This window comes from Fistularia commersonii, chromosome 28 (assembly GCF_037954325.1).
Source record: "Fistularia commersonii isolate RoL2024-O1a breed Wild chromosome 28, RoL_Fcom_v1.0, whole genome shotgun sequence".
Classification (NCBI taxonomy): Eukaryota; Metazoa; Chordata; class Actinopteri; order Syngnathiformes; family Fistulariidae; genus Fistularia; species Fistularia commersonii.
In genome coordinates this window covers 3,657,823-3,669,679 of record NC_141311.1, presented here as the reverse complement: position 1 = coordinate 3,669,679, position 11,857 = coordinate 3,657,823, and the positions used below count along the sequence as shown (strand labels likewise).

Genomic DNA, 11,857 nt, shown 5'->3' with positions numbered 1-11,857 from the left:
ATGTAGAATCTTATATCCGAGTCAGTTTGTGTTTGCAAAGCTGATCAATACAACATGAGAGCGATGCAGCTATGTGGTATCTAATCACTATTCAGAGTGGTGTTAATATGATTTAATCCGGAATCAGTTCAGCCTCCGATCCACCATGTGGGAGATAATCGCACATTTTGTTCCGTTCAGTTTTAGTTCAACAAGCCGTCTATCAGCCACATCATGGAAATAAAATAAATAATAATAATTATTATTTATTATTTTATTATTTATTAAATTAAAATGTATTAATAATAATAAAATAAATTGATATAAGTTGAAATTGATATAAATAAAATATAATTAATAAATCTATCTAAATACATTTGTTATATATAAATACAAATATAAATAATCCGTTGAAAAAAATACATGAATAAAATAAAATAAAATTAGTTGACATAAAACAAAATAAACATTTATGTACATCTTCTTTTCCTTTTGGCTGTTCCTCTTCTCCACGGCAACAAACTTCCTGTTCTCACATGTGTCACAACACAGATGTATGTGTGCACGTACAGTATATGTGTGTGTGTGTGTGTGTGCATGCATGCATGTACACTGCTCCAAAAAAGATAAAGAGAACACTAAATTAACACATCCTAGATCTGAATGAATGAAATATTCTTATGAAATACTTTGTTCTTTACATAGTTGGATGTGCTGACAACAAAAACACACAAAAATAATGAATGGAAATCAAATGGAGGTCTGGATTTGGAGTCACACTCAAAAAAAAAAGTGGAAAAACACATGACAAGCTGATGTAATATCTTTAAAACAAGTCCAAATAAATCAGTGTTGCTTCACAAGTGAACACTTTGATTTCACACAAGCGTGATTAACTTGGAGTTGCATTGTGTTGTGTTTTTTCCTGAGCAGTAAATGTGTGTGAATATATATATATATATATATATATATATATACAGCTCAAAAAAATAAAGGGAACACTTGAACAACACAATGTAACTCCAAGTCAATCACACTTCCGTGAAATCATAGTGTCCACACAGGAAGCAACACAGATTCATTTTGACTTGTTTTAAGAACATTACATCAAAGTTGGATCAGCCTGGAGTTTGTTTTTACACTTTAATTTTGAGTGTGATTCTTATCCAGACCTCCATGGGTTGATACAATTGATTTCCATTGATCATTTTTGTGTGATTTTGTTGTCAGCACATTCAACTGTGTAAAGAGCAAAGTATTTCATAAGAATATTTCGTTCATTTAGATCTAGGATGTGTTTTTTAAGCGTTCCCTTTATTTTTTTGAGCAGTGTATGTATCTATGCATGTGTGTGTGCATAAATGCCATATTTCAGCTGGTCAGTAAGTTTCAATGACTTTCCCCACTGGCCCCCTTCGGAGCTGCGTTGCACAGATGAGTTGCAGCGGCTGCAAAGGCAAAGGGTCACCGGGCCGCTCGGCGCGGCTCACCTCAGTGCGCCTCGTTGTCCACAAGAGGTCAGACATTAACAACGCAAAGTCATAAACGGCGCGGCGTAATGAAAGACCTCGCCTTCATCCGGAGGCCGGGCGGCTTCCGGAGCGCTGCGTCTGAGCCGGAGCGCCTCATCCAACGCGCGGAGGGATACGACGTGACGCACCTGAAAGTTTGCGTATCGTTTTAAATCGTTTCTTTTGTGAATCTTCTTTATTTTTCTGATGAAACCCTCATCCGAGAGGTGGCTCGTCCAAAGAAGTGGCCCCCGGGGAGGCCCCTGGGGGCCGCCCGGCGGGCTGTCACGCCTCTTCTGATTGGGAGCGCAGGTTCTTGTCGTCACTCGGATAGTGTGTGTGCTTGTGCATGCATCCACATATGTGTGTGTGTGTGTGTGCGGTTTCACGCACAAGTATGGAAACCGGAGTGAAATGACAAAGTGAAGATGTGATGGAGAGGGAAACTTCCTAGACGAAGATCTGCTTTTTTTTTTTTTTTTTCATCTTTTCGCGCAAATCCTGGGAATATTTTCAAGTCGAGTGTGTGAGAGAAGCGCGTCCACCCCTTCCACCCCTTCCACCCCCTGCCCGGCGCCCCCCGTCGCCCCGGCGGAGCCTTCCTCCAGCCGGCATGGCAGCTGCACGGTTCGACTACGTGGCTCCGTGGTGGACCTACTGGCTGCACAATTTCCCGCACCTCGACTTCCTTCTGCAGCCCGTCGACGGCACCTTCAAGCCGGAGCAGGAGACCTACCAGCAGGTACGCGACCCGCAGACACCGCCGCACTTTCCAAAGAAAAAAAAAAAAAAAAAACTGCCTCGGTGAAAAACTTGCCCGGAGAGAGAAATGATTTTTTTTTTTTTAATTATATTTTTTTTCCCTTTCTAACCCCCGTCCATGAGTGGAAATACACTCCTCACATGATGACACATGACCTGCATTAACTAAAATACCAGCTGACGGGGGCTGCGTACTATTTGCGTACTTTACGCGCGGAATGATACACACTGACGCAACAAAATAATAGGAAAAAAAAAACAAAAATCTAAGTGGAATTTGACTGGAAGAAACAAAACATTTCCAATCAGAATCACTTTTAATTGGTTGTATTTTAATTTCACTAAGGTTTCCTCGGGGTCGTGGGTGCAATTCAAGGATTCAAGTGTTTTTATTTTCACGAGCACGGTCAGGATACCCTGCAGTGAAATTAAGATTTTTTTCCTGTCCATAGTGAAGTTTGATAGTTTGACTGGGTGTTTTCAGAAGATAAATCGGTAAATTATTAAAGAATAAAAAATAACTGCATGGGATTTGCACATTGAAAAAGTGCAGATTCATAAATTGCAAGTTTGGCGGGACTGTGTCGGAGACTAGTGCTCAACTTTATGTCCAAGTTTGCCATCGTGGCTTCTTCACCGTCATGATCTACCCCCAGCTCTTTTATTCACATCGCAATCCACAGCGAGGTGAGATTATTGGATGTATTCGGACAGGCTCGCCATGCCGGAAAGTAATATAACAAAAGCCGGAGCGTTGTGCCGGGTGCCAATTGGATTTCAAATGGCAGCCTACGTTTGTGTTGTCAACACAAGGAATAGGTGGATTTGTTGTGTCGTACTGGTGTGAGGCGGGAAAAAAAAAAAAGGGAAATTTATTTTAATTTTGCAAAGCGTTGACGTTGCATTGTCACCTCGGGGTCGAGACCTCACACCCGGTTTCTTTCTTCGCCAGGTGAGATCCGTTGCGTCGTCCCCTGCAGTTCCACGCAGGCCGAGTGCGAAGCGAGGCGTTCAACTTCTAATAGGGAGATGTGAATGAATGTAATGAATATGATGTTCTTAAGTTGACGTGCTGTCACCTCGCCCTGTGAGGATGGAGGGACACACACACACACACACACACACACACACACACACCGAGCAGCTGCACACGGTTTTCCTGAGGGTTGCAGTGTGTTGTTTAATTTGATTAGACAGACCTTCATAATTAGGAATATACCATCCGAGCAGGCCTTTGGGAAGCGGAATAACTTTTGATGAATGATGGTAAGTGCTTTCTGTATCTTTCTCCTCTGGTGGTGAAATGAACAAAGCATTTCTGACATCAGAAGGGGGAGGTGTCTTTTAGTCTTGTGTTTTTTTTTTTTTTTTAATTTTTGGAATCCGGACTCGGCTGCAACCAGACAAGCTCCGCGACACAGAAATGGGAATTCGCGGTCAGCCTCGGGAATAACCAATGCACAACCTAATAGCATTTTGCAGCTAAGCTTCGAGCTAATCCAGCTGATTTCATTCACATGTGGAATCTCTCCTTGTCTAAACTGGCCAACTTTCTTGAAAACTTTGGTTCAGGAATAACTATAAGGAGGAAATGATTCAAATCATCCGGCGTTTAAACGGACAACGTAATGATGCAGAAAGGGGTGTGGCGCAAATCCAGAAGCATATGACAAGCTCCAGGCCTGCTTGTTCTTTGTTTCCATTTTCCAGCGTCGCGATTGGTGGGTTAAAAAGATGCAAGGAGCAATTATAGAAGCCGTGTGTCAGCAGTCAGCAGACGAAAACACAAATAGTACTCTTCGAGATTCCTAAACAACGCGTGTATCTGCAAGTCATGTGATTTCCACATCACCACCTGAAACTTACCGTGAGTGATGTTTTCCAGCCGACGCCGAATGGGATTCTGCCGAATGAGAATAATTAAATAAGCGTATTTGTTCCGCTTCTTGATGTTCTGCCTTTGTGGCCGACAACAGGCCTCGCGCAGGTTTTCCCTCCCGGTCGATCACGGAGCGGCACCGGCGCTAATTGCGCCTCACGTTTGACACGTGGCGCGAAGCGCAGCGGCAGAACCTTCGTTAATTATCCCTTTTTCAGACGAGCGGATATAATCGTCCGGGTTTCCGCGTTAACTTGCGTTCCACATCGCGCTCCGTGACACAGACGACGGGTTTTACGCGCCGCAAGTTATCGTAGGAGAAGAGGCGGTGTTACTGTATTTTGTTGTTTTATCCTATATACTTCATTCACGCGTTAATTATCTGGACCGCTTACCTTGCAGTGGGGGCGATTGTTCGATATCGACAATCACCCCGTCATTCACACGTTTTATAAAACATTACGTGTCGTAAAGGGACGTACAAACATTCACTCTGTCATTCATACGACAGATAGAGACGAATAAACACTCACTCGCTCATTCGCCAAGTCAAAGTCAACTTTATGTGGATACCGACGTACGTTAACACATAAAAGTGCAAAAAATTATAATTTGTCATAGAGAACGACGAGTTATGCTGAGGTTGATATGGCAGGGTTTGATTTTCTTTTTGTAAAGTGCTATGGTACAGTTGCAAAAAAAAAAAAAGTATGACAGTGCTGTTATATGAACAGTTTTTCATTCAAGTGAGTGAGTTCATATGGCCGGTACTTGATGACTGTGTGTGTGAGTGTGTGCATGTGCGCCTGTGCGCGAACTAACAAATTAAAACAACCATTCACAACTCCTATAGAAACATGCAACCATTAATACTCTCATTCATGCACTATATAGAGACGAACAACCGTCGCAATCACAAATCAATCATTCCCAGGTCGCATAGAGACGTATAATCGATCGTTTCCTTGTTCACGTGTCACATTGAGACATACAACCATTGGCTCTGTCGTTTTATTAATAATCATTCACCCTCTCATTCATGCATCACGTAGAGACACAATTATTCACTCCCTCGTTCACGTATCAGAAAAGGACTTACAAATATTCACTCCCTCATCCAAACCTCAAATGGAGAAAAACAAGCCTTCACACACTTTCATTCACATCTCGTATAGATACACACAATTTTCATACGTTTTAAAGAGACAAACAACAATTCATCCTTTCATTCACCCGACTGGCCGATTTAGTGTCTCCAGTAACTGTTTTTTGGGAGTGCGGGAGGAACCCGGAGACACGGAACCTGCTAGAATCCTACCAGATCTTCTGATAATGTTCAGCAACGCACAAACGTGGAATGACCTCGAAATGACGTGCGCGATGTCATTGGTGCCGCGTAGATTCCCGAGAAGCGTCGCCTCGTTCAGCCCTGATTGCACAATGACAATAACGGTAATTTGATTTGACGCGCATCACAGAACGTTCTGTTTTGAGGAGATCAAATTCCGAGAGTTTCCAATTTTATTAAAAAGTTTTTTGCTTATTTTCCCTTAACTCGCACCAGATTTGCCGTAATGATGTTTTTGTGTCGAGTGTATAATAACTCAACACATCCTCGCTTTAATTCTCAAAGTGAACTGTAAAAATAATACTCGCGCTTTCTTCAGGATTGCTGTCAAACAAAGCGTCAGCTCTACCGTACGCGCTGGGTAAACCAGAGAACCAACTAAATTGCTAAATGTAAAATATTCATGGTAATTATACAGCGGAGTTTCCAAGTCTTTTCACACAGGAGGCATCAGCCGCTCGACGGGGGGGCGCGCAAACTAGTTTTGCTGCATGCAGACGGGAGAAAAAGGGAAAAAAAAAAAAGAAAAATAAAAACTCTGCATATTAAGGCCCGCCAACATTCGTGGAGGGAAATAATCTGAAATATTTATTTACTTAGCAACGGTTTTCTTCCCTCTCCACGTCAGAGTTCCTCTTTTCCCTTCAGCCCCTCAGGCTTTGAATATTTTGTACACTCAGGAATCACAAGACTGAATAATATGTGTCACATGATACCCCCCCCCCCCCCCCCCCCACAACCCCCACCCTCCACAGCCTCTGATGGTTCCTGTTTTCATGTTTTTCGGCCACAGCGCTGTGCATGCACGTTCTGCACTCAGTCAAAAAAAAAAAACGGTCTTTGTTCCCATCGCCTTAGTTTTAGAAAACGATTCAGCTGCAGGAAATAAACGTCCATATGAATGTGTGATCTTCCCCCCCCCCCCCCCCCCCCCCTCGCCCCTCCTCCACCAGTCCCTGATCATCCTAGCATGCGTCGGCGCGCTGGGCCTGAGCCTGAGCCTGCTGGTTCTGTCGTCGTACCTGTTCTGCCTGTGCTGCCGCCGCGGGGACGCCGACAAAGACGCCAAAAGGCCCGACACCTGCTGCGTCACCTGGACCGCCGTCGTCGCAGGCCTGATCATATGGTACGACATGAAATGACACACACACACCTGACTGTTTTTTGTTTTTGTTTTTTTCTCAATAAAACATACTCGACACAGGAAATCACAGGAAATCATTAAAAAAAAAAAAAAAAAATCAGGTTTCATCTCCAAAGCAGCAGAGTGTCAAAAGAAGTAACAATCAAAGCGAAATCCTTATGAGTCAGATAACTTGGCTCCATCTGCTGTTTATTTCATACGCGCTTTTAGCAATATGTCAGGCAGGATGCCAGAGTTGCGGCGAATCTACTCGCTCGTAACCAAGGTGGAACCCTTTCCGGGGAGCACGGATGAGAGAGGAAGAATCGCTTCTGACAACGTGTCACAAGATTCGTGTTACGTGCCAAAATATGCGCCTCAAATTAGTACCTGACAGGCTGCAGTGCGTCCATGAAAGGAGATCCGCCGTACCATTACCCCGCCGTCGGGCGGGTTGACGCTTTAAAAGTGCATTCAAGGGATTTCGGGTTGCACAGCCAACACCTGAATCTGCACCAGAATCGCGGGATCGTAAATTGGCGTTTTTTATCGTAAACAAACGGGATCGATTTCCCGGACAGTTTGCGGAAACTCCGGCTCGTAGTGTGAGAAACCGTCCGTGCAGAAAAGAAAAGAACGACCCTGGAGAAAAAAAAGGGGGGGTGATCGGGGGGGGGGTCTCCCCGAAAAAGGCCAAATTGAATTCGCGCTCGGATCTGCTTTTCTGACATTTAAGTGTCGGCCTTTAACTTAGTTAGCCTCCTGCGCCCGTACGCTGCCGTTACAGCACACAGGCGCTGTTGTTATGCTAAGTGGCGGGGCATGATGCTGTTTAGCAAAGCATATCTTCCCCGCTCAGACCTCTCATCTCGCTCGGCGCAGGCCCGCTCTTGGGGGATATTAACATATTCAAATTTATTTTAACAAATAATCTACATTGCAAATAACGCAGCCGTAAATCACTTGGGGTTCAAGAGGCGGTTTACGTTACAGGTTAGGTTTTGTGCTTTTATAAGCGCAGTTCATGGGCTGCCTGAATGTCGCTCTTGTACATCAAATCTGACTTGCTAATAATGGAGATTTGTTACGTGAAACCCTTCCAGGTAATATTTCTATGTTAATCCCATCGTGCATCCATTCACCGGTAATCGCAGTCGGTGGCGGCAGACATTTCCGTATAATGGAAAATGTGCTCGCTACATATCTATTGCTTGAGGTTTTTTTTTAATTTTTTTTTTTTTTTTTTAAGATGGACCGGAACAAAGAAGGGTTGTTCAGAAAAAAGAAAAAAAAAGATGCATCTAAAAACAGTTTGTTTGATTTTTTTTTTTTTTTTTCACCCCCCTTCCTCTGCACAGTTCTCCTCCCCTATTATCGCCTATTATTGTGCATCACGGGATGTGTGTTAGCGGCGCACTTCTCCTTTTCATCAGAAATGTCAAATTCTATTCTATTCTACTCAAAGTCCTATTCAGTCGGCGCCTTGCTTTGCTTACTTGTCCGCGAGGCCGATCTGCGATCTCAGAGGCGGACGTCCACGCACGGCTCTCGCAGAGCTCATCCTGGGAGGGAGGGAAGGAGCGTGGACTTTCGTAACCGGCCTGAATAGTGGCACACGTGCCCAATTGTTGCACTGGGTCTTTTCACATCTCTATCTCCCTCAGACAGCGCCCACACTCACATAACCGTTAATGTTTCCCCGGAGGCTCAACTGGCCCTGATGTTCTGTCTCATTACTGTTTCATTACCGTGTCATTACCGGGTCTCTATTGTCGCTGATGTGTTGCTAGCTTGGCATTATGGTAAATAGGGAGCTTATTGTCCAAGTCGGAACCGATCATCTGGAACGCGAATGTCACAGAAAGAGACGAGCGCGACACGCCCGCTTTCTTATAACCAACCAGATATGGAAATTCACAAAGCCGCGTCCATTCAAATCAGGATGTAACAATTACTGTAATTGTATTTTTTGTTCAGACTGCATTATCCAGGCTATGCCCTGAATGGCGCTAATCATAACCAGAGGGAACTAGTTTAATGGCACAGACAGTGGCTTTCATTATTGCTCACAAGGTTACAGCAACAGGATGTTCGCCATCACACACACACACACACACACACACACACACAGCAATACCTTCTGCACATCAGCCCTCACGGTGATACAAGGCAGACACTCTGACAGGCTGTGTGTGATTTTTTTTTTTTTTTTTTTTTTTTTTTTTTTTTTGTATTTTTATTTTATTTTTCAAAAAGAACACAGCATATCTTTGATCCCTCACTGCCACCGTCTCACCGGGGAGGATGAAGGCGTCAACCCGTTGTCTCCGTGTGGTTCGGTGCAAAACACGGCACAGATGCACAAGTCCCAAGTGAGAAAGAACTAACAGACATTCAGGGTGAAATAAGTATTTATTTGCTTATTAGCCACAATCCAAATCACAGCTTAGAAACGCTCCCCGTCCCCCCTTCCTATCACTAACCTCTGATCTGTAAGTGGACTGATTTTTTTTTTTTTTTTCTTTTTTTTAACCCCGGTCGGGTTAAAATGAAATGTTATCATTTCCGACGTCAGTGTTGGCTGACATCCCTTGTCATGTGTAACACCGACTGTCAGGGTTTGGGCACTAATCCTCGCTATTACAGGGGCTTGGGCTCGAGCTGCTGGACGGGGGTGGAGGGGGCAGGAGGGTGGAAGACGGCAATCTTGTGTGGTCCTTTGAGATACGCTCTAAAAAGAATCGTGATATGGTTCTAGTCCCTCGAGGGAGAACAGATTCAACATCACGGCCCGAAACGTGGATGTGGAATCTGTTAGATTACAAACAGATGGAGGTCAAGACGGAGGAATTCTCACAAGACAGCTACAATAATACCGACTCCGTTTTATGTCTCTATTTGACGCGTAAATGAGAGCGAATGGGTGCATATGAAGTCTGAATTCTTGCCGTCATTTCCATATCACCATTCACAGGTCATGTAGAAACATAACCATTCACTTGTTCATGCACACCAGGGGTCTCTGACTTGTGTTAGTACGGCCCAGTTTAATACAGTGGGTTTAAAAAAAAAAAAACAGGCAAGGATAAAATGAAAAAGTAACTTTGGAATGTATTTTTTTGCTTCAAAATTTGAAAAAAAAAAAAAAAAAAGATTTTTTGATGGGGAAAAAAAACTTCAAGTGACATTGTTGATACAAGCTTTTTTTTTCTTATTTCTATAAAAAAAATAAAAAATAAAAAACACAAAAATAATAGCCCAAAAAAAAAAAAGAAACGCAAAATTAAAAAGGTTGATTTAATAACCAGAATAGCCACCATTAGCCTTGTGAACATTATACCTCCTCTTATACATGCTACCGATCAATTTTCTGATTGGCCAATTTTCCCATAGTGACAAGATTTTCTCTTTAAGTGCAACAATATTCTTAGGGTATCATTTCGTCCATTCTTTTTTAATGTTCATTTTTAATGTTAACTTGTCATGTATTTTTTTTAGAGGAGCAGTTCATCACATATAAAGATTTTTATAATTTACCTGTTTACCTTATTTACACTAAAAGAAAGGAAACATTTTGACTTAGTGTTACATTACCAGGTAATGATTTTACCTTTCCGGCCCCCTTGACATCAAATTAGGCCGTATGTGGCCCCCGGACCAAAATTAGTTTGACACCCTGATGTACATACAATTGTTAACTCTCATTCGCCCATCATTGATGAGTGAATCATTATTTCTTATTATTATATATCCTGCACTGCGGCCTACTTTGCTGCGGACGGCAGGGAAACACGTTTTTACACTTTGCATGTAACAATAAATGCTTTGAATCTTGAAACATGCAATCATTCACATGTCAAAAAGGAACATTGACTCTGGCATGTGTACGTCATCAAGAGACAAACAACAATTCGCTCTTATTCAGGCATCGTAAAGAAACTTGTAAACGTTATTGTATAATGTGCATATTATATAGAGACGTTCAACTATTCACAGTCCATTTCTCGAACTCTTCTTATCGGGGCAACTGGACTTGAATTTCTTCACAACGACAAGATTTCAGCATGGTATGTCCACGTGACGTGAATAAGAGAGAGAGCGGTTGAATGTCTCTATATGTGTGCATTTTACAATAACGTGTACATGTTTCTTTACAACAAGTGTCAAACTCAAGGCCCGCGGGCCAAATGTGGCCCACCGCGTTTATTTCACGTGGCCCGCAAGAACGTTTTAATAGGTCCAATGGTCTTACGATAGCGAAGTCAAACACTTGCATTGACTATAAACTACATTTCCCATAATTCCTGCGGATCATGTTACCCGCAAAGTAACTATTAGATCGCAGTGTATCCGCATCAATGCCATGAGAAATTCAAATGATCCCTAAATGTCCTGGAAGAGAATGAATGACGAACCGCTTTTAAACATCATCTCTAGCTGATTAAGTCACGAGTAAAATCAAAAACTTGAGGTAAACCACCAACTAGTTGAGGACGTCCTGGAATCATCAGGGAAGTCACATTCAGTTCTGGGTCAAGTATTTTTAACAGATGAAGCAATAATTTAATTCACTGCACCAGACTTGGCAAAAATACACAAAAAGCAGTGAAACTCCAAACCTCACCAGTAATATCTTCCAGGTCTTTATAAGAGTAAAGTTAGAATACAGAAACAAAAAATATTTGAATCCCGATTTGATTGAAATACAATCTCTTTCCTTTGTGAAATGGCTCCAAATCTGCGATTATCATTCTCTGCCTCAACCTCTTCAGATTGTTTCGCTTTTTTCCTTCTGAAAAGGTTCTGATTGACTGACGAAGCCACAGAAAAAAACCAAAAAACCACGACCCCCTTGCGGGCCGTGATAACAGAGAGTCCCCTGTGTCGGTGTGTTTATCTGATCTGGATCTCCTCTCTCCCCAGTTCTGCTGTAGGTGTCGGATTTTACGGAAACAGCGAGACCAACGACGGCGTGTACCAGCTGACCTACTCGCTCTACAACGCCAATCACACGCTGGGTGGCATCAGCAGCCTGGTAAGGGAAATAAAATAACATCATCCGTCGTTAAGAATTACCGCGGTCGTCCCGAAACCGGTTTCTTTTGAATCCACGTTTGACGATTTAGGGATAACAATCTATTTTGTGTTAGTCGGGCAGATAATATATAATCCAATCGTATATTCACGTGTGCGAGGTGCAATGTGAAGCATTTGTTGTTTTTATTGTGCTTTTTTTTTTTTTTTTTTTTATTAGC

At 42.7% G+C, this 11,857-nt stretch overlaps 1 protein-coding gene across 2 annotated transcripts in view; it reads left to right on the top strand.

The window, feature by feature from the left end:
* Nucleotides 1-1,950: 1,950 nt before the first annotated feature.
* Nucleotides 1,951-11,857, top strand: part of ttyh2l (tweety homolog 2, like) — a 29,288-nt gene continuing 19,381 nt past the window's right edge. The window contains exons 1-3 of one of the 2 annotated variants that reach the window (XM_086176071.1): nucleotides 1,951-2,232; nucleotides 6,433-6,605; nucleotides 11,526-11,637. In XM_086176071.1, the coding sequence (XP_086032197.1) occupies nucleotides 2,104-2,232; nucleotides 6,433-6,605; nucleotides 11,526-11,637 (414 nt within the window). In that variant the 5' untranslated portion in view covers nucleotides 1,951-2,103. The remainder of the gene's footprint in view (nucleotides 2,233-6,432; nucleotides 6,606-11,525; nucleotides 11,638-11,857) is intronic. The other variant, XM_086176072.1, reaches the window with a different exon arrangement.